The sequence below is a fragment of the Cnephaeus nilssonii genome (genome assembly GCF_951640355.1).
Source record: "Cnephaeus nilssonii genome assembly, chromosome: 9".
NCBI lineage: Eukaryota > Metazoa > Chordata > Mammalia > Chiroptera > Vespertilionidae > Cnephaeus > Cnephaeus nilssonii.
Window position 1 is genome coordinate 52,035,081 of NC_137080.1, and position 22,116 is coordinate 52,057,196.

Below are 22,116 nucleotides of genomic sequence, written 5' to 3' on the forward strand. Positions count from 1 at the left end.
CCACTCATGATTATTTTGTTCTGACCTAGGCTTTCTATGTGTGTGTGCACTTTTTTTAACAGATGTAGCCAGCATGGAGCAGCAACAGTCTGCAAAAGACTCCAGCAAGGAGCAGGAGGAGGAGGAAAGAGAGGACATCTTCATGGACGTGGAGGAGCAGGAGGAGCTCAAAGCAGTCGACACTGAGCAGCTGAAACCAGAGGAGGTCAAGTCGGGGACCACAGCAGGCTCTGGTGAGTCTTACAGAAAACAGACCCCTCCTAAGCTCTCTGACTTAGAGAAGTTGCTTCTCTTGCACTGTATTCTAGTCTGGTCTTTTACTTCCACATCATAAACCCCAGCTTAGACATTCCTTGGTCTATAATAATGTCACTGTATCATGTTTCAGAGTGGAAAGGTGGAAGAGTGGTGTTGCAAGACACTCTTTCAAGGAGACCACTGAAACTTGCCTTTCAGACAAAATCCCATCCACCTTTTTAAAACATGCAGAACAGAATAGAGCACTTACCCAATTGTGACAAGAAGGTATATTCTTGACTATTAGAGAAATGTTTTCTATTATATGAAAATATACAATAAAAATGCTATAAATATAGAATGGGGACAATACATGTGAGAAAGTAACAAACCTCCTTACATACAGTTCAATTTTTATAGTTGACCAATGGCTATTACAAGGTCTCTATCAGCCCTAGCCAGTTTGGCTCGGTGGATAAAGTGTCAGCCTGCGGACTGAAGGGTCCCAGGTTTGATTCCGGTCAAGGGCACATGCCCAGGTTGCGGGCTCGATCCCCAGTGTGGGGTGTGCAGGAGGCAGCTGATCAATGATTCTCTCCCATCATTGATGTTTCTATTTCTCTCTCCCCTCCTCTCTGAAATAAAAAATATATTTAAAAAACATACCAAGCCCTAGCTGGCTTGGCTCGGTGGATTGAGCGCTGGCCTGTGGACTGAAGGGTCCCAGGTTCGATTCCGTTCAAGGACACATAACAGGTTGTGGGCTCTATCCCCAGGCCGGGGGGGGGGCGGCGTTCAGAAGGCAGCCGATCAGTGATTCTCTCTCATCATTAATGTTTCTATCTCTTCCTCTCCCTTTCTCTCTGAAATAAATAAAAATAGATATATTTTTTTAAAAATACCAATATAATACTAACAGCAGTGTAAAAATTAACTGTCAGTAATGGAACAAATGCAAATTCAAAAGAACTTGCCAAATTAAAAACCTTTTTCTTCCTCCTTTCTGCCCTCTCAGGGGTGTTGCTACTATTGATTGGCCATTATATGACGGTGGGAAGGCACAGCTCTGTGATCAGACTCTCACTGATTCAAATCTAGACTTTGCCTCTTACTTCACCAGTTGAGGCAAATTATTATTAGCCTCAGTTTCTTCATCTATAAAATGGAACTGTGATTTGTTTTAGTTTTTATTTTTATCAAAGCTCTACATGCATACAGTTTAAAGAATCACACAGTTTTTCAGGGCTTGTCAATGTGAACTATCATCTCCCCTATTTCCACCTCCCCAGAACAGCTGCCTTCAGTATCAGGGTGGGGAGGAGGAGAAGTTAGGGGAATAAGAATTGGTAATGACGGCTACAGAGTGAAAGAACATGAGGAACCAATAAGTGGAGATGTGCTGGGGAGTGAATGAGTGAAGTCTGAGTAATTGTTAGGGTTCAAAGACAACCATGAAGGGCTCAGTCTTTATGTTAATATGTATGATAAGTAAAACTATGTCTTTTTATGAAAACAGGCGTTGATGAGATGGAGACCAAAACTTTTAAAACAGAGGAAGACCAAGACCCCAGGACAGACAGATCCCACAAGGAGGCAGAGAATGAGAAACCTGAGAGAAGCCGAGATTCGACCATTCATACGGCCCATCACTTCCTTGTGGACACAATTTTCCAGGTACTAAAACTTTCACAAGTAGGGGTGGGGTGATTAGGGTGGGGGGAAAAAAATCTTTACAGCCTGACAAAATGTAATTATAAATTCCTTTTCAGTCATTGTCTTTAGAACTTTATGGAATACCTGTTTGTTTTGGGGTATCACATCCTTACCAAATTTCTTAGGATCACTGTTGGTATGACAAGTGTTCTCTAAGCAGATAAAACACTGTTCTAATGGTTAGTCCCAGGGTCACAGCGGGTGGTCTGTGCCCTGACCTGGGGTGATGGTGGATCTGGTCCTTGGGCCTCCAGCTGTCACATTTCTTCTCACATCCACCATCCTGTGTAAGGAGCCTGCAGGAGGGTTAACAGTTTGTGTTGGTTAAGTAACAGGAATCTTTGACTTAATGCCTGCATTTAGGAAGAACAGAGTAACCAAGTTGCTTTCCCTAATTGTTTGACTTAATGGCAGTCTAAATTAATCAAATAATAATTTCATTATTGATATCTTCTTGGGCATTTGGTTTTGTTTTGTTTTGCTGGGATCAATTTATAAAAGTTAACATTTCCTTTATCCATCTTTTCTCAACAAATGGGAAGCAGAAGGATTGTTGTCTGGCATCTCCTTACTGTGCCATTAAATTTGCTTGTGTGTTGCCATGGCTGGTTTGGCTCAGTGGATACAGCGTCGGCCTATGGACTGAAGGGTCCTGGGTTCGATTCCAGTCAAGGGCACATGCCCAGATTGCGGGCTCGATCCCCATGGGGGGCGTGCGGGAGGCAGCCAATCAATGATTCTCATCATTGATGTTTCTTCTAACTCTCTCTCCCTTCCTCTCTGAAATCAATAAAAAGCTATTTTAAAAAAAAATTTGCTTGTGTGTTATGTCTCGGGGGTGTGCACTTGGATTCATACTGCAGGGAAGAAGGCAGCCTGACTGAGTTTGTGGTTCCAACCTGGGCTGCCTCTCATTTGTGGTTTTTCTTCTTCTTAGCCCTTTTTAAAAGATGTCGATGAGCTAAGACAGGAGCTGGAGAGACAGCTGGAAAGGTGGCAGCCACATGAACCTGGAAACCCAGAAGAAGTAAGTCACTGGCCTTTTCATACAATATCTTGACTTTTGTTAAGATACAGAAACAATAGATCCTTAGCTCCAGAACCTTTGTAAAAGGGACTGAGTACATGGAGTATAATTATAATCCTAAAGCCCAAGTCTGTCCCTTGCCTGCTTTGCCACTACACCTTTAGTTTAATTAAAACAGAAGTGATGTGATTAATTTTTTTTACTTCTCTACGGGGCAAAAGGATACTATATCATTCTCAGAATAGGCCACCTGGAGCATTAGCAGGTGGTGTAATACCAAAGTGTAGATCAACCAGAAGTTCCATTTTTAATTTCTTTGTGTTCTGAATTTACTGTATGTATACGTATTTTATTTGATTTTATGTCTCATCATCATCCCCACCACATGTTGGCAAAAACAAACAAACATGGAGCTTTGTTTCCAGGAAATAAGCACACTGTTTAATGTGCTGAGATTTGCACTTGTCACTTTTGCTTTTAAAACATGACCCTGAGAGCCCACGATTAAGGGGCTGGATCTGTTGGCACCAAAATTACCCATTCACAGCTCCCTCTCCACATGAAGGTACAGGTTATACTCTGTAGGTGATGTGAAGAAGGCAATGATTTGGTCATGTGTTTCAGTATTTTACAGTTTGAACCGTGAATTGTGGTTTTTGTGGAAAGAGAGACATTTTTAATCGAGTAAATTAGATAGCAGCTAAGAAAAACTTTGAAGTGCTTCTTAGTGTCAAACCTTCACCTGGTTGTAATGACTGGTCAGCTCTGACATTGTCAAGGTAACTTACATGTTCTTGCTGTTGTCACAGGAAAAGGCTGCAGCTGAAATGTGGCATAGCTACCTGATCTTAACTGCACCTCTTTCACAACAGCTGTGTGAACAGCTTCGTCTCATATTAGAGCCCACCCAGGCCGCCAAGCTGAAGTAAGTCGTCTCCATCGGGTACACTTGAAGAGCCCTGAAATGATGGCAGTATCGCTTTTCCATTGAGCTCAGCACTGAGCCACTTACTGGCTCCGGATTGCCATTTCTGCTGCACAGGCACCAGCATGGTGTTCCTTAGTCTGTTGTCTGTCAAAAGATTCGGTGAAGTTTGGCACGAATGCAGTTCCTTTGATTCATGAGTAACTGATGGGAAATTGCTGAGCCTTTGTGTGTGCTGCTCATATTGCTGCTACATGTCGTGTTACTCGCTTGTTGCATGTTACTCACCTAGATCTTTTCAAAGATGGGTCCAAGATTATAACTGTAGAACAGAAAAGAGAATCCAAGATTTAATACTCAATGCAAACATTTTTTTAATTTAAAAAAATGTCTCTTAATTTTTTTGGATCTAATTATTATTGTGCCACATACATAGCCAGTTTTCTGGCTGCTGATCAAGGAGATCCTGGCCCTTAAACCTCAATTGCAGTAACACTTCGTAGTGCCAAGTTACTGGGTTATTTTGTATAACTGGGGATAAGGTATTTTTGAAGTTTTCAGGGGATGAGCAATTTTTAATCTTTGTCCCATTTGGGTAAATTTAATAGAGGAGACTATCGAACTGGGAAGCGATTGAACATGCGGAAGGTCATCCCATACATTGCTAGCCAATTCCGAAAAGACAAGATTTGGCTCCGAAGGACCAAGCCCAGTAAACGCCAGTATCAGATTTGTTTGGCTATCGATGACTCTTCTAGCATGGTAGACAACCATACCAAACAGGTAAGAAAGAGAAGTTACCTAAATCAAGCCCTGTGGCCCTGAGACATCAAATGCTTTAGATATGACCTGGAGGAAACACCAGTTAAGTCTTTCTTTCCTGAGAATGCAAATACCATGTTTGAGAAGACCTAAAATTTAAAGAGTTCAAAAGGGCAATTTCAAGATGTCTCAAATATTTTGGTGCCTTACTGTTGTATGTTTTTAAAATTGTTTTATAGCCTTGCTAAGCTATTGTCTAGCTGCAGAATAAGTAAATCTGACAATGTGTATTTTCCACAAAATGCAGTGTACTGCCATTCTTTAAACCATGCACAACATAATATCTTCATCACACCTTTCTATTAAGTCTGAAATTATCTAGGGTTAGAGTTCTATCAGTACTAACAAGGCTTAGGAGCCTGAATAGAATTACTTAACGATACAGTTTGTAATATGCACACTGAAGAGTGTAAGTTTTTAAAATTTATGGACCAAATATCTCAAGATCACTTTTGTGGAATGATGTCTAGAGCAGACCTTCCTACCAGTGTAATGGATTATGGGTTTCAGCATTTGTGGTATTAGCCAGGGCCCAAGGACACCAAGCTTCTGGGTTGGTTGTGAATAGCCGTATTAATGGGCAATACAAAAAATATGTCTTCTGTAAGAATCTTGGTATAAAAAAGGTTGATATTCTGATTCCTTCAAACCCTTACAACTGTATTTCACAGCTTGCATTTGAATCTTTGGCTGTGATTGGAAATGCTCTAACCCTTCTGGAAGTGGGTCAGATTGCGGTGTGCAGGTAAGAGTGCCTTTTAATCACTGGGAAAACTAGTCTTCTGTGGTTATTTTGTTCACATGACAAAAAATAATCTTCATTATATTTGGCTTTTCCCCCAAGTTTTGGAGAGTCCGTAAAGCTATTACACCCATTCCACGAACAGTTCAGTGATCACTCGGGGTCCCAGATTCTACGGCTCTGCAAATTCCAACAAAAGAAAACCAAGATTGCTCAGGTATGTTTATGACATCAAATGTCTCTGCACAGATATTCTTCTCGTTTAGTGGAGGCATGATTTTTAGAACACCTTCCTCCCAGTGTGGTATAAGGACAGGCAGAATTTACAATACAGAAGTCGTAAACCCCAGCCTGTGTCCTGCTGGGATAGAAACTTCCTGGCGCCCATTATTAACGGTGTAACCTCTTTTTTCTCAGTTTCTCAAAGGTCATTTTTGACTTTGTATCTTTGATTTCCTGGCTCCTTATTTTTTTGAGAGGTTTGGAACATTTGAAAAATAAACCATCTCCCAGTACCCTTATCAGGGTCAAGGCCAATCTCTCTTTCCCAGTTAGCTTAGAGAAAAAATGATGTAAAATAAAGTCACATGACTTGTTCATGATGACAGGTTCTCAAAACAGCATGGGACAGTAATTCTGATTTGGACATTTTGTGTTTTCTTTAAAGACAGCTGTTTTGTTCGTTTGGGGAGTTAATTCACTTCTTATCCCCTAGTAAAGGTATTTCTTTTCCTTTGGGTGTCATGTAGAACAATAGTGGGGTGTATGCCATATCTCAAGGGTGAATACCAAGCAGGGGTCCTTGACTACAGGTGGCTGAAGGGATAGTTTAGTTGCCTGTAGATCTGAGATGGTTATAACTTTAAGCTCTCTGAGAATGGGAAGAGAGAGAGTTTCGTTTCCTAATTGTCTGTTTCAGTTTCTGGAGTCGGTAGCCAACATGTTTGCAGCCGCTCAGCAGCTCTCACAGAACATCAGTCCAGGTGAGCTGTATTCCCTTACCTTTGTTGACAAAATGGTTTTCTGTTGTATTTGCAAGTTGCCTGCTTCATCTCACTGCACCCATCACCATCTTTTAATGTGGATGCTCTACAGGGAAAGCAAGAAACAGGAGAGGTATTAGCCATCCTGGAATTTTTTTACTCCTTTATTTAGAAATTTTTATTAAACCCATACCCAGGAGGCTTATAATAGATGAAGGAATTAGACACTAATTAACTAGCATATACTTATTTGATAGATTGGGTTGAGAGTTATATAAAATTCATACTGAACAAGAAAGCGGAGGAGGACATAATTCAGAAACCAGCTAATCCAGCCATGATTGATTTGGGCCTTGAAACACACCAGTTCTTTATCTAGTTCTTTACAGAAATCTCTCAGTTATGATAGTATCATGGAGAACTTCCTGTTGGAAGCAAGTCTTTTTCATACTTCTAAAGACTTGGTAAATGTCTTTGACAGAGAAAGACAGCCCATCCTCAGACACTATAATCTTTAGCTGATAACATTATACACTAAATATTTTTAAACATTTTAATTCACCATTTATTTTTTAATGGCCCCCTCTGAGTTTTTAAAGGGAAAAAATAGAGAAATCAGCAAAAATTTGAAAGAGACAGGTCCAGGTTTTTGACAGACACTTTCTTCTAATGTCCTCCTCAGTACTGCATTTTTATATTTTAACTAGAGGCCTGGTGCACGAAATTTGTGCACGGGAGGGGTGTGTCCCTCAGCCCAGCCTGCACCGTCTCCAATCTGGGACCCCTCAAGGGATTCCTGACTGCCCTCTCACAATCCAGGACTGCTGGCTACTAACCGCTCGTCTGCTTACCCCTAACTGCTTCTGCCTGCCAGCCTGATCACCCCCTAAACACTCCCTTGCTGGTCCGATTGCCCCTAACTGTCCTCTCCTGCAGGCCCGGTCGCCCCCAACTGTCCTCTCCTGCAGGCTCGGTCTCCACCAAATGTCCTCCCCTGCTGGCCATCTTGTGTTGGAATGATGGTCAATTTGCATATTACCCTTTTATTACATAGGATTCTCCAGTGAAGTTGATCTAAATGTTATATCCCCTGAAACACTAATGGGAAACTGTTTTATTCCCAGAAGCTTTGTATGTATGCCGTCCCTGACGCAGGCATCTGAAGTAACATCTAATTAGAGGTCCCTTTTACTTATGCCCAGAATGCACCAGTTCCAGAGCTGTTTGATGTCAATAGTACAGAGAAAGCCTATACTAATTTGTCTTACTTTAGGTAGTTTTGAGTTATTGTTAAAGATGGATTTCCCTTGTGTTCTACTACAGACACTGCACAGCTCCTCCTGGTGGTCTCTGATGGGCGCGGCCTCTTCCTCGAGGGCAAAGACAGAGTCCTGGCGGCAGTCCAGGCTGCCCGGAGTGCGAACATCTTCGTCATTTTTGTTGTGTTGGATAATCCCAGTTCCCGGGTGAGTGACTACGAAAAGCCACTTTTCTGGGGATAACGTGGAGGTGTTCTTCAGCCTGTTCCATCTGAAATATGACCTGGGTCGCACCAACACACTCAGAATTCCTAACACAGTGTTCCATCAGGTGCTGCTCTAGGCATTTATAACTTTTCTCATTTAACTTTGCAATAACCCAGTGAGATGGGGATTATTCCCACTTTAGTGAAGGACAGAATCACTGATTATAGGTGATGAATGGGAAAGCCAGGATTCTGGCTGACTCCAGAGAGCACCCCTTAACTACCTATGCCAGCTTTTGACAGTGGGCCCTTTCCAGTTACTCGTACCTCGGCAGTGCCCTCCTCCCAACAGGAAGATCAGTCACCAAGTGAAAGATGTCCATCCACAGGGCAGTTCTGTTCCAGGGAAGCATGGTCTCTGCAGGTCAGGTTAAGGCCTAGACAGCAAGTTGAGAATGGGACACACCCTCACAGGGAAATTGGGTTTTCTTACCCCCCTTTCAGTGCCTGTTCTAGAAGGGGCGCTCAGAAAGACCTTCCTCCTCAATGAGTTCTGAAAATTTTGTTTTACTTAGTAATGAAAGCTACTTTCATAGGCAGGAATTACACACGGGAGACCTAAAAAATGTTGGTGAGAGAGAGCCTGGAAGAGCTAGCCAAGGACACTGATTTATTTCAAAATGTCTTCTGTTGGCAGGATTCTATCTTGGACATTAAAGTGCCAATATTTAAAGGACCCGGAGAGCTGCCTGAAATCCGATCCTACATGGAAGAGTTCCCATTCCCCTTCTACATAATTCTTCGCGACGTGAACGCACTCCCCGAGACGCTCAGTGATGCTCTCAGGCAATGGTTTGAGTTAGTGACAGCCTCTGACCACCTGTAGACCAGCAAGAACATAGTCCAAAGTTGAGACTTTAAACCATGGTCAAGAGCTACTTCTTGCCCAGGTGCTCCTTTCTGGACACAGTTTCTGAATTTGCAGCTCTAAGTTATATTTTATCTTAGGTCTGATTTATAAAAATGTATTGCAATGTACATTTTGACATGATTTCAGAGAAAACTTGGGTTCCTTGCTTGGCCTGGGATACTGTTCTTGTAACAGATGTGGGGCAGCGAAGGAGCAGCAGGCATCTGGTCTCGTACCTGAGAGACTGCCCTGCCAGCCCGTCTTGGAAGCTGTGGCCTGAGAGGAGGCCAGTCCCTCCCCGCCGTGGGCCCAGCTGTCTGCCTTCCCTCGAAGGGACCCTGGACACCTGCCTTGAGATGCTGCCAGGAGCTGGGGCTGTGCCAGTCCTTTGGCTAAAGGCCTGATGGGAGCTGTGCTTTTGACCCCACTCTAAGGTTTGGCTTTGCCAAGCCCATAGTGTGGACCCAAAAGCTGTCAAGTGGCTGAGACAGCTGCAGTCCTCAGAGGCTGAGTGTGTTTTCTTACTGTGCTTCCCGTGAAAAGAACCACCTCTTCGGGGGAAGAGACTGGTTGTGTGTGTGCTCATAAAGCCACCAGCCATCCTGGGGCTCCAGTAAGCGGAGCTGATCCGTGGGCTGTGTAAAAATGAAGTGGCTTTTCAGTGTCCTTCACATTTGCTGCTTCGGGAGACTATGCAATGATGGGAAGATGATTATCCCCTTGTGTATTCCATTCTCTCACTGCCATAGTCCCTGCTGTTGTAGTAATTTATTTCTTTAGTTCCTTTTTTTCTTATCAGTTAAGGGGAAGAATCATTCCTCACACTGCTTTCAAGCTGGACTGAGCCAGTTTTATTCTGGAAAAGATATGCTGTATCCAGAAGAACTAAGCAGCTACATCTATTTTTCCCCCCAGTCAAAATACATCAACGGTTTTTAAGCGGTTTTTAGCCAGAAAGCAGTGTTTGAATACTTGAAACTGTTACTACTTAAGTTCTGACCGTCAGAATGTTGTTTTGTAGACAACATGCCATGATGTAATCGTCTATTTCCATGTCTGTTATCAAGTTACACTGTGAAGTTTGCCACTCTTTTTGAGGTGGTCAACCAAGACACAGATTTGTTTATTTAACCAAGAGACCCAAAGCATGTACCTGATGTTATATCATTTATTTTTTATTCTAAAAAGCTATGCAGCTTATATTCTGAAAACTATTAAAAAATATACCAGTGGTGATGTAATTTGTGAGCATTCTTAATGGAACACAACAGAGAAGTACAAAGGGAATGGTCTTATCTGCTGGACCAGTCAGCTGTCACTACCTTAGACTGACATGACCCCACAACATCAGTGGCTTTTCGTACAGTCGGGTTTATTTCTTACTTGTTTCCATGTCCACGGAGGGTGAGTTGAGGGCCTCGTGGCAATGGAGAAATGGCGAGTTGGTGGAAACAATGGCTCGTAAAGATTCTGTTCCAAAATGACACATCTCTTCCACTCAGATTTCATGTCCAAAGCCGTTTATGGGGTAGGATTGGATCTGGTAGGGGAAAAACAACATTATGACAGTGATGCGGTAGTCTATCGTGTCTACCTTTAATTGATAGGACCATCCAAACCAGAGCTTCCCAGCTGGTTTGCTAAGATAGTGACTCCCTCAGCCCTGCCCTGGAGCAGCTCATTGGGTCTGGGACAGTAGACATTCCAGTAAGCAGCTACCCAAGAGTCCCCTTTTCAGCTTGTGATGGGGACAGGGTTAGGAAGCATGGGAGCAGTCACAGGAGACCTATCAGGGATTGGGGGTGGGGGTCAGGCAGACCCTGGCCCAGGGTACAAAGCACGCGTCACTTAGAAGGTTCCGAGGACACGCTTCCTCTCACACTCACGTGCTACTCGGTCTTTACATCTGCCTTACTTCTCTTTCTTCATCCAAACTCCAGTCTTGTCTGCTCTAACTTCTGGGTGTTTATCTTCTCCTGTCTCCTCTGATGGCACTGTAGCGGGAATTCTTTTAAATCTGTAGCCAGAAGTATTAAATAGTATCCTAAAGTAATCACTTTGCTAGCTTCACTTCATCCTACTCACAACATCCAAGGAGATCTCTCAAAAGTTCCTCCAGAGGTCCCTGCTGTGAAGAGGACATTTATTATTAGGGTGCCCTGACTGCTGCCTTGCTCTCCCTGCATCCCCACCACACTATTCCATCACAGCAAACCACAGGGATCCTAGAATCTGCCCATGTTCCACACATTCTTTTCTGGAATTCTCTTACCTACTTTCCTTTCTGACAAACACTTATAGCTCTGATAAGCCCTCCAGGAAGAATGAGCCCCCATATTATGAACCTTGACATCTGTATTAGACGTACATGTCTTCCTGCCCAAAGTGTAGGGCTAAGGACAGGGAGCATATATGTCTCATGACAGCATTACAAGTGCCTAACATAAATGAATGTCCAGATGGGAAGAAATGGGGTAAAAATATCTGTTCTCACACATTTATTAATTTACTAGAAGCCCGGTGCACAAATTCATGCATGGGTGGGGTCCGGCTGGCCCGCCCTGATTGGGGTATAGGGGCCTGACTGGGGGGAGGGGCCGCAGGTGGTTAGCCAGCTGGCCCTGCCCCCTGATCAAACTCCCAGTCAAGGGGACAATTTGCATATTAGCCTTTTATTATATAGGAAGGATAGGTTGAACACTGTCAAAACTGTAATAAAGATCCTAAGGTGATCTGGAGGGAAATGATACAAAATATTTCTAAAGGTTGTACAGAAGATTAAGATTTGGGCAAGAACCCTAGTCCGTTTGGCTCAGTGGATAGAGCATCGGCCTGCGGACTGAAGGGTCCCAGGTTCGATTCCCGGTCAAGGGCACATGCCCAGGTTGTGGGCTCCATCCCCAGTGTGGGGCCTGCAGGAGGCAGCCAGTCAATGATTCGTTCTCATCATGGATGCTTCTATCTGTCTCTCCCTCTCCCTTCCCCTCTGAAATCAATAAAAAATATATTGCCCTAACCGGTTTGGCTCAGTGGATAGAGCGTCAGCCTGTGGACTCAAGGGTCCCAGGTTCGATTCCGGTCAAGGGCATGTACCTTGGTTGCGGGCACATCCCCAGTAGGGAGTGTGCAGGAGGCAGCTGATCGATGTTTCTCTCCCATCGATGTTTCTAACTCTCTATCCCTCTCCCTTCCTCTCTGTAAAAAATCAATTAAAAAAAAAAAAGATTTGGGCAAGAAACTACAGGGGAGTCTTCTTGCCAGATAACAGACAACACAACAAAAATTAAAAACTAGTCCCAGGTGAAATAATCCTGAATAGATTATTCAAATCCTAAGAGAATTTACCATATAGGCATCACAAAGTCCAGGAAGAAGAATAAACTATTAAATGGTATCAAAAGTATAGCTGAGCAGCTGAAAAAGAACTTAACATCCACATCATGCCATGAGTCAAAATAAATTCTAGATGGAGTAAATATTTTAAACATTAACAATGAAAAAAAATTAAAAATTGAAAAGCCTCAAAAAATACACATTATTGTATAGAGACTTAAAGCTACATAAAGGACCAAAATAAAAAAAGGAACAAAAAAACAGGCAAACAGCCCACATAAAATTAGAATAAAAGTCCTTACTTTAAACAATTTAAATTTAGAAAAACAAATAAATAAATTACATATAAAAAAGTCTTAATCAGCATTAATGGACCAAAGTCATGACAATTCAAAAAATAAGTGTAACTAAAAGTGGTCAGGGATATTTAACTTCACTAACATTTAAGTGTATTTTTATTGATTTCAGAGAGGAAGGGAGAGGAAAGATAGAAACATCAATGATGAGAGAATCATTGATCAGCTGCCTCCTGCACGCCCCACACTGGGGATGGAGCCCACAATCCAGGCATGTGCCCTGACCGGGAATCAAACCATGACCTCCTGGTTCATAGCTCGACCACTGAGCCACACCAGCTGGGCAAACTTCACTAATATTTAAAAGAAAAAAATCAATGAATTGCTATTGCTAATTAGTACACAAATTTTGAAAAGGTGGTCATGGGGTAAGCCTGGTAATGTTAAAAAACTCACCATTAGAGTGCCTATATGTGCCACACCCTGTTCTCAGTGCATCACACACAAGGGAAATGCTATCCTCTCACTTCACAGACGGGAGGTTTAGCAGCCAGAACACAATTTGGAAAAGGAAGCCCCCAAAATTCCAAAAAGCGAGGCAACAGGTAATTGAACATTTTTGTAAATGTTCATCAAGTAAACACATCACTGAATGATCCTGTTTGGTTGTATTTTAATTTGGAACAACCCTATTTAGAAAATAAATGTAGCAAAGATTCACTAACTCCCTTATAATAATATAACCTAAATGCTTGCGTGTGTGTGTGTGTGTGTGTTATAATTATGAGGAGATGAAGACGGGATGTGCATTTCCTTGTTATTAGTGATACAAAGTTCTTAAAGCTGCAATGGGGCAGCCATTGAAAGCCTGGTAACTAACGAGGATCGTGAAGACTACCCCCTGCCAGGAAAATGATTGCAGTTAAAAAGGGCAGGATGAGAATGAAAAAGACAAAGGAAGAGGGCACGAATTTTAAAATAAATTAACATTTAAGCTTATAGCATTCCTAATTATACACATTCAAAAAGTTCAAAAGGAGTACACCAGAATAATTTTCCCCCTCACCTCTAAAAAACTGAACTTCCATTTAATGAAACTCATAACCGTGTGTCAGGAACTGTGCTAAATGCCTTTCCACTCACTTCATTCCCAACAATCCATGACAAAAACTGCCATCCCGGTTTACCCCCGAGACTGAGGCTAAGACAACAAACTGCCCCAGGCTACAAGCCGATTCCCTAGCGGCAGGCGTCTCCCAGGAAACCGAACTCGCCCCGCCCCCTCGCCCCTCCCTCCACTTCCGCTCCTGCGCACTGTGGCTCTAACCAACCCGCTGCGTGGAGGACATGGCTACTTCCCGCTTACCTCCAGCGACACTAACGCTAAAGCAGGTACCAGCTGTTCTCACGGGCCTTCTAGGACAGCTTCCCCAGGTCTAAGCTCCATTCTCCGTCTCTCCCCGCATCCAACCTACGGGGTGCGTCTGGGGAGCGACTGGGCCCGGTGACCCCGCGCGCGCGCTCTGACGGGCCTGGGCCGGAGGGGGCGGGGCTTCCCCGTGAGGTGTGGCTGGGAGGGGGCGGGGCCTGGGGAGGGCAGGAGCGCGGGGCGTGTAGGCAGAAACTTGTCTTGTCGGACAGGAAAGGCAGGGCAGGCTCTTGACCTCCTGGAGCCCTGGAGCCCTGGAGCCCTGATGCGTCCGAAACTGCTCTGCCCGTGACACTGATCTGCGGAAAGAGCAAATGAGGTTACCAGGGGGTTTTCACAACGGCGGGGATTCAGAAAAAGTGCTGTTGTGGTGGTTCCAGTTTCTACGTCTGGGAGCCCTTTTTCTGCCCAATAGTCAGCTCTCGATTTTAAGGGCTCTTATGATTGGCAGAGCAAACAAACAGCCCAAATAAACTTGTTTTCTTAAAAGAAAAACAAAAGAGGATTTTTCTTTGTCCTTTGCAAAATGAAGGACCAAAGAGAAGTGATCTGGTTACACTTTGGTTTGCTAAAGTGGAGCCCCCCGGGCTGTAAACTGTGCAGTTGTAATGGCCATTTCTCCTCCCCTGCACAGTTCTTGAGAAGGCAGCAAGTTCTCCTTCTCTACAGAAGGATTTTGCAAGCCATTCGGCAAGTTCCAAATGATTCTGATCGGAAATACCTGAAGGACTGGGCGAGGGAAGAATTCAAAAGAAACAAAAGTGCCACTGAGGAGGTAAGAACAAGATCATAGTAACGACAGTCCCTGGCCCTTTTTTGTCTTGTTCAGTGAATTTTTAAAAACGTTTGGTAGACATCTTAGAATATAAATGTGGATCATTGCTCTAATGTTACTGATTTTCCACTTTCTTAACTATTTAAAATTTTACAATCTTTACTATAAGTATACATTCTACATTAGCATCACCAGACTTTTCTCTTAACACTCCCTTCCCCCCAAACACACACAAAGGAAAATATTGTAAATACTACAGCAGGAGGGTCTGGGCAGTATGACTGTCAGACACCGTGCACTCCTGATTGTTAGATTCTGGCTTCCCTAATATGCAGCAATTTGAATTCTCAGCATTGGTTCTTAACTTGAACAAATGCAATAATACAGCTGCATCTGGATTAACCAGGTAAAACAGTGACCAGATCTCACTTTCTCTTACAGGTTACAATCCGGATGATGATTACACAAGGCAATATGCAGCTCAAGGAGTTAGAAAGAACACTTGCTCTAGCAAAATCTTAACTCTAGCATTATCCTGAAAGATTTTCAAAGTCTCCATGTGTTTTTTGAGCTTAGGCTCAACGACAGGCAGCCCAAAGTCAAGTCAAATTGTTTGTATGTACAACACTCCAGCAAAATATCAGAACATGGAGCATGGCACGTCACAGAGGGCAAAGAAAAGCCACATCGGAACAATTGCCTTAGCACTGAAAAACATATCCTGCATTTTGAAAATGTTTCTGGATTTGTCAGCAGATTTTATAAGAAGCAAAAACCAGTACAAGAAATGGTCAATTAGCACATAAAAAGATATTCATCACCATTATTCATCAGGGAAATGCAAATCAAAACCATAATGAGATACTACACTTCCACCACATGCACTAGAATGGCTGTAATCAAAAAGGGAAATAACTACTAATGGGGAAGATGTGGAGAAATTAGAACCCTCATATATTGCTGGTGGGAACATAAAATAGAGCAGCTACTTTGGAAAACAGACTGTCAGTTGCTCAAAAGGTTAAACGATTCAGCAGGTTTACAACCAACAGAACTAAAAACACATGTCTACAAAACACTTGTACACAAATGTTCATAGCAGCATTATTTCATAATAGCCAAAAACAATCCAAATGCCCACCAACTGATAAACGAGTAAATAAAATGTGGTATATCTATACAATAAAACATTCGGCAATAAAAAGGAGTGAAGTACTGATACGTGCTACACACAGATGAAACTTGAAAACACTAAGTAAAAGAGGCCAGTCACAAAAGATCACATATTGTATGATTCCGTTTATAGGAAATGTGTGGGATAGGTAGATCAGTGGTTGCTAGGGCTTTGGATGTAATGGAGAGTAACGATATGGGGTTTCTTTTTGAGGTGATGAAAATATAAAGTTAGGTTTTAGTTGCATAACTCTGAATATACTAAAATCCATTAAAACGTATATTTTATATGTATTGTATGTGAATTATACCTCAATAAAGCTTTTTATTTTTAAAAATAAAATATAATTGGCTTATAACATTGTATAAGTCAATAAAGCTGTTTTGAAAAACAGTATAAGTAGGATTGGGGTGTACTGACCTCAGGAGATAACCTGGAACTTTCTTGAAAAACCCTCCTGTATTATCACTCAGGGTGGTTGAGGTATGTTCTTCAGATGTGTCATGATCTGATACTGAAAAAGATCACCACTGGGAATCTAGATCTTTGTTGGAGAGAGAGGAGAAAGAGAACCATAATAAACACCTTGAACACCAAAAGAAGAGGCAACTTCTGGATGAAACTAATGCAATTACCTTAACATCCATGTAGAAGTAGCACGATAAATCATTAGGGAAGATCTTCAGTGAAGTAGGTTCTCCAGTGTCAGGGGAAAAACAGCTTAAAGAATACATCAGAGAAAGCCGTGGACTTCAGAACACGTTTGAAAGAGACCAAAAGTATAACAGTTAATGTAGTCAAAGTGAGTTTGTGGTAAGAGGCTGGAACCGCAGTCCCGCAGCCTGACGTCCCCTGTTCACCTGCAGAACAGATCTAAAAAATTAATCCAAGAATCTGACCAGCACCTGAAAGATACAGAAAAGCTTACGCAGAATGACAAATGGTATTTAGTATTGGATGGTGCCAGAGGAGAGGCCTAGCCGATGGGGGCACATGTCAGTGACCTGCACAGCCAGGGTCCACCTCCACGTCCCACAGCCTCAGAGCTCCTAGGACAAAATAGTGCTGAATACTCTGCCACAGGGTCATCTACGAATTCAAAATGCTTGCATGAGACAATGTTTATATTTTACAAAGATGTGCATTAGCCAACCTACTGCAAAGCCATCTGATGAAAAAAGCATTTGTGAACAGTTTCTGAACAGAGAACACGTTAAAAATATTCTTTGAGTAGCATGATTGACATACATACTCAAGTATAGGCTGTCTCTAGAAAACCTAAAATCTCAAAGCTAAACACCATCCTTTCAAGATGTGAGGAAGTCAGTGACTTGCTGTTCTTCCTAGCAGTGTTGTATATGGAAGATGTAAGAGCATTTGTGGTTTGAATTTGCAAGATGCAAATACCAAAGACTTCAAGAAAACCAAACTTGTAGTTTGTTTTTTTAAAATGGGTAAAACACAAAACTTAATTCTTACCTTCCAGAAGCTAAGATTATTATAACTGACAAGCTTTTACTTCCATTTCTAAAGAACAGTTTAATTTTATTAGTTCACTTACGTGCTTTGAATATTCCCTCTGAATTATAGGCCAAGTTTGTTGTTTAGCCTAAGATTTATTTAGCAATTTCTCCTCACATGTGAAATGATGGTCATTAAGAAAGATGTTGGCCAGAACAGAACTGCTGGTGAAATACGTTTTATTCATCATCTTTATCAGTATTCTAATAAAGACAAGTTACCTTCCTGGGTATGTTGCCTGTAAACTACACTCTTGTTTGAATGTGCAAGTCTTGTTCCTAAAGTTTAATTTTAAGAAGTTTGAATATTCAGTTTATGTATTTGAAGAATAAATCTGTATTTTAAAACGTTTAATACAAAAGCTTTCTAGCATAGGAGAAGTGGCTAAGGCTATTTCTTATTTAGCATATTGACTGCCCTGGTGTCACTGCCCCCCTTTTATGTGTGCCGTCAGGGTGGAAATGTTAAACTCTTGGCACGGCAATGCTATGAATGTGCCTGCAGAGACACGGGACTTTAAAGTTTGAGGACAGCAGAATGTATTCCCTGGTATAGCTATTACTGTAGTCATGCCAACAGACACCGGAGAGCTGAGAGGCAGAGACCCATACTTACCTAATTATCTCTCTTTGATGAAGGAAGGAAAATGCTAGCAAAATAAAAGCAAAAGGAAGCTGCTCACATCGACTTTGAAAACAAAATTAGGATTATGTAGAATAAGATCCAAAGAGAATAAAAAGCAAATTGTCAGTCGGTGCCAAACTAGAAATCACCCTGAGCTACTTCCTTCCTTGAGTCAGACAGCTGAGAAATTATACTAGGATTGGGTTAATTATTTGTTTACTGAGAAGAGTGAATCCCTTTTCCCACTCTATTTTGTATTTAAAAAGTGCTTTGCTGTACTGTGTCTTGCTTCTGTGTTATTAATTTAAATTAATATATTCACATTTATAGTCATACTATTTGACTTATTATATAGAAAAAGCATATTTCCCTTTAAAATTACAAAATAGCCAAAACCGGTTTGGCTCAGTGGATAGAGCGTCGGCCTGCGGACTGAAGGGTCCCGGGTTCAATTCCGGTAGGGGGCACGTGCCTTGGTTGTGGGTGCATCCCCAGTGGGGGGGGGGGGGTGCAGGAGGCAGCTGATCGATGTTTCTCTCTCATGGATGTTTCTAACTCTATCCCTCTCCCTTCCTCTCTGTAAAAAATCAATAGAAAATACATTTGAAAAAAAATAAAATTACAACAAAATATATTTTTTAATGCTTTTTCTTATTCATAAGATGTATTGTATTCTAAAAAGGTCATTAGCTTTTTAAAACTGGCTTGTCTTTTAAGTCATAATTGTTTGGCTTTTATATCACAAGATGAATTATATTTAGCTTTTAGGAACAATTTGTTAGTTAAAAAAAATGTTATCTTTGCATAAAATGACAAGTAATGTTATCCTTCTTCTTTGTTTGATATTTTCCAAAAGGTCAACAGTTTAAATAAAACATTTGTTTAAGCTTGCACTGAGAAATCTTTCCATGTTACAACAGGCTTTTTAAAAATATTTTTTCATGCAGTTCACCTGCTCTCTAAAGCAGATGTATTTAAACTACACTTTTATGGAAACACGGTGAAGTGTGGTTGAGTGAAGGCACTCTTTCAGGAACCATAAAATTCGGTTAGCTACACAAATGAAAATGTAGGCGAAACTAAATATTCACCCTTTCATGTTTTAAATGAGGAATTTCGTATCCATAGTGTTGAGAACCAAGTCTAATGCTTGGAAGCGACACAAATTCAAGGTGATAAAAATGTTAAACAGAAGACAACATACCTCTCAAGTATCAATGCTTGACTGAAAAAAGAGGGTATAACATGAAAAGTTCACTTCCTTTATTTTGGGCTCCCAAAGTCAAAAGATTAGAACTGATACTCATTCTATCACAAATATTACTATACTCAAATGCAATAAGGCAGTAACAACAACAAAAAACAACACTGCAATACTGTATAACTTTTATGTATTTTACATCACTTTCCCCACAGCTACTCAAGTTCCAGCCTCAGCTTGAAACACGACCTACATGACCAGCTATAAATAGTTAATGGTTCTGCTTCTTTGGAAAAGTACTATTGTGGCATTTGCTCATTTTAGTAGATAGCACAAGGTAAGAATAAGAAAAGCCACATCGGACCCACAGCTGAGTTTTCTGACAAAAAGGAACAAAAACAGACCAAACGCGGGTGCGATCAAAGCCACTGCTTTGGTCTTGAGAGGCTGCATGTATCCATGGGGTTGGAGGCGGATGGCTGTTCCATCTCCTAGCCTCTCGTACAGGTTTTCCCACTTTGAGAAACAAGATCTGGGTACTCTGCAGACGACGTTCATTCGACCTTTCTCATTCCTCCCTCGTCTCGTCCCTAACTGCGCCTTGGATGGAAACAGCCAGCTCACAATAAGAAGCTGCCTGCTGCTGGTGGGCAGGAGCTACATAAGCAGAATGCTTCCCAGCGAAGCACGCTATGGTCTGAAGGTGCCATCTGGCGCTACCATCCAGCGCTGTGATTCTGCACCAGGAACGCGAAAAGAGGAAGAACCCCCCAAGTAGCAATCCAGAGCGCCTCTGGGAAGACTGTCTACCTACAGCAGGTGAGGAACAAGACAAGCTCAGGAGCATGAAAATAAGCTTGAGAGCATCACATTAATTCCCTACCCAGGTTCGGTAATGCCGACATTCGTCTACGTTTATGAGGAATGTTTATATCCATACTGTCACTATTAAGAAAAACAACGGTGAGTGTGGAAGGCAAAAACCCCACAAAGGGCCTAAAAACATACGTTTTTTTCTGAGTATGTCCATGTCAAGAAAGTCATTCTTTTCTCTTTGGCTCAATAAGCAACATTTTATTCAAAATTACAGACAATAGTTACTCGGTTCCTGTGTTTATAGAAATAGAACTGAGGTTTCTATGCATACATGGAATTCTGAGGAGATGAATATAATCCGACATTCCAAGGGACAAGAAGTCTGAAGATGATTAAATTGAAAGATGCAACACACCGAGCTGCTTTTGTAACTGTATATTCTATATTCTATAGAGCAGAGCAATCCCTCAGGGCTCCGGGGGCTGGGAATGCTGGGGTCTAACTCAGCACAGTCACTGCGAAGCAGTGCGAAAGCTTTTGGGGTTTTTTAATGACAGAACTCAATTAAAAATGAAATACTTTCAAGAAATAGCCTCGTTTCTTTATAAAATACAGACGCGTAAACTCAAATTCAGAAAGGTACTCTAAGATAGGGGTTTGATTATGAATAGGTTATCGAAGTTTCAGGTAATTGTTATGTGACTTTCCCTCCCCCCCATTAATCTGCTTTAAAATCACAAGGGTTAACTGAAAATATAGTATTTCTATATTTTGGCTGAAAATATAGAAACTGTGATCAAATGGTTTGAATCTTTCTCATCTCTGTTCATTATTAACAAACATTCCCAGTGCTATTATCCAATGACTCATTTTTTAAACACTCTGACTTTTTAAAATATTTTCTTTTAAGTTATACTGAATCTTGTGACATTATGAAAATCTTTCTCCTAAACTCTGATAAATTTAGAGTTTATGCTGGTTAGAACGTCAGCATTCTGAGAATTCTGCATTTTAGGGAGGTGTTCGCGCATCTCCGTTACAGCTCTTACGGAAAGACACTCTTGTCTAGGCACAGCAGGTGTGTTTACATGAATGATGACTTGATTTGAGTTCACAAGGGATTAACTTTTTTTTTTCTTGCTTTTGATTTATATTATTTTGTACATCCTGAATTTTAGGGTTTAGGCTTACACATCATTGTAGGTGGCTCGCTTAATCTGAGCGTTTGAACTCCAGATGAACCTGGGCTGAGGTTTTAAATTTGTGATGAAACCTGAAACTAAGCAAGCTTTCCCTGGTTTCAGTTTAATTGTTGATGTCTTCATAACTTCAGGGCATAGGAAACGTGTGTGTCTGGCACAACTGAGAAACCAGTGATGTTTTTTAAAGGCAAGTCTGCTACATGCACTCTCACTGACACTTGGGGCGCAGCTACTCTGCAGCTGCTACCCCAGAAACCCTCAACGATCCTTTCTTGCGCCCCTTCCCAGGCCCTAATTTTCCTTCTGCACCTTCGTCCTTAGTTTGGCAAGTTCCTCTTCTAAACTTTTAATGTGCTCCTTCAGGGTGGCCTTGTCTTGCTGGGCTTTCTGACTGGCTTGGCTTCGTGCTTCTTCAATCTTTCTTTCATACCACTTCTCCATCTGGGTAGCAACAGCCTCAAAAAAGTACTGGGTAATCTCCAGAGCTTGGGAGGTGTCTCGAATGTGAGAGGCCGTCTGCTCGCTGCCCGTAGCTGGTGGTGGCGGCCCGCAGGTGGTGCTGGGCGCTGGTGGCTGGGCCCGATGCCTCGTCTGCCCACTTTTCCCAGACTTCTTGGTTTGGGTGCCTCTGTGGACGCAGGGCCCGGCCAGCTGATCACATCTGGCTGCCTCTTGTAAGGGCAGCAAGGCTGTCTGGACCTTGACGCTCCTCAGTCGGGAGCCTGTGCAGTCGGAGGAGGACAGCTCCTGCGGGAGCCTGTGGGCAGCCGTGGAGCCGAGTCCCTTTTCCTTGGGCCTGACCACCCGAGGGGAACTGTCAGAAGCTGCGACTGGACCTGCCGTCACCACGGATGGATCCACAGCTGGTTTGGGAAGGAAAACACAGGTCAGAGCGAAGCCACAGTCACGGTCACATGGCTG

At 42.2% G+C, this 22,116-nt stretch overlaps 3 protein-coding genes and 1 long non-coding RNA gene across 9 annotated transcripts in view; 2 read left to right on the forward strand and 2 right to left on the reverse strand.

Annotated features, from left to right (window-relative positions):
• The window catches only part of MDN1 (midasin AAA ATPase 1), a 151,513-nt gene extending 141,453 nt beyond the window's left edge, over positions 1 to 10,060 (forward strand). For both annotated transcript variants that reach the window (XM_079780520.1, XM_079780521.1), the window contains exons 93-102: positions 63 to 233; positions 1,754 to 1,911; positions 2,888 to 2,977; positions 3,787 to 3,902; positions 4,511 to 4,685; positions 5,396 to 5,469; positions 5,569 to 5,683; positions 6,386 to 6,449; positions 7,773 to 7,915; positions 8,612 to 10,060. In XM_079780520.1, the coding sequence (XP_079636646.1) occupies positions 63 to 233; positions 1,754 to 1,911; positions 2,888 to 2,977; positions 3,787 to 3,902; positions 4,511 to 4,685; positions 5,396 to 5,469; positions 5,569 to 5,683; positions 6,386 to 6,449; positions 7,773 to 7,915; positions 8,612 to 8,800 (1,295 nt within the window). In that variant the 3' untranslated portion in view covers positions 8,801 to 10,060. The remainder of the gene's footprint in view (positions 1 to 62; positions 234 to 1,753; positions 1,912 to 2,887; positions 2,978 to 3,786; positions 3,903 to 4,510; positions 4,686 to 5,395; positions 5,470 to 5,568; positions 5,684 to 6,385; positions 6,450 to 7,772; positions 7,916 to 8,611) is intronic.
• Positions 3,909 to 14,139, reverse strand: LOC307105082. Of its 2 annotated transcripts, XR_013813985.1 has the most exons (6): positions 13,820 to 14,139; positions 10,711 to 10,952; positions 10,208 to 10,364; positions 8,242 to 8,351; positions 6,469 to 6,555; positions 3,909 to 4,224 (listed from the first exon to the last, which is right to left on the reverse strand). It is a non-coding gene; the product is annotated as an uncharacterized lncRNA (long non-coding RNA). The 2 variants fall into 2 exon arrangements; XR_013813984.1 differs by lacking the exon at positions 8,242 to 8,351.
• Positions 13,759 to 18,361, forward strand: LYRM2 (LYR motif containing 2). The gene is made up of 3 exons (XM_079780528.1): positions 13,759 to 13,845; positions 14,517 to 14,657; positions 15,099 to 18,361. Exons 1-3 carry the CDS (start codon positions 13,801 to 13,803, stop codon positions 15,177 to 15,179), a joined length of 267 nt encoding a protein of 88 aa, XP_079636654.1. The 5' UTR covers positions 13,759 to 13,800; the 3' UTR covers positions 15,180 to 18,361.
• Positions 18,362 to 18,535: 174 nt separating this feature from the next.
• The window catches only part of ANKRD6 (ankyrin repeat domain 6), a 149,145-nt gene continuing 145,564 nt past the window's right edge, over positions 18,536 to 22,116 (reverse strand). For 2 of the 4 annotated variants that reach the window (XM_079780525.1, XM_079780523.1), the window contains one exon: positions 18,536 to 22,058. In XM_079780525.1, the coding sequence (XP_079636651.1) occupies positions 21,487 to 22,058 (572 nt within the window). In that variant the 3' untranslated portion in view covers positions 18,536 to 21,486. The remainder of the gene's footprint in view (positions 22,059 to 22,116) is intronic. The other 2 variants (XM_079780526.1, XM_079780524.1) reach the window with 2 other exon arrangements.

Coding starts and splice junctions, on each gene's coding strand:
- LYRM2 (XM_079780528.1), top strand. CDS start 13,801: ATGGCTACTTCCCGCTTACCTCCAGCGACACTAACGCTAAAGCAG. Junction 13,846..14,516: donor CGACACTAACGCTAAAGCAG/GTACCAGCTGTT, acceptor TCCCCTGCACAG/TTCTTGAGAAGGCAGCAAGT. Junction 14,658..15,098: donor ACAAAAGTGCCACTGAGGAG/GTAAGAACAAGA, acceptor TTTCTCTTACAG/GTTACAATCCGGATGATGAT.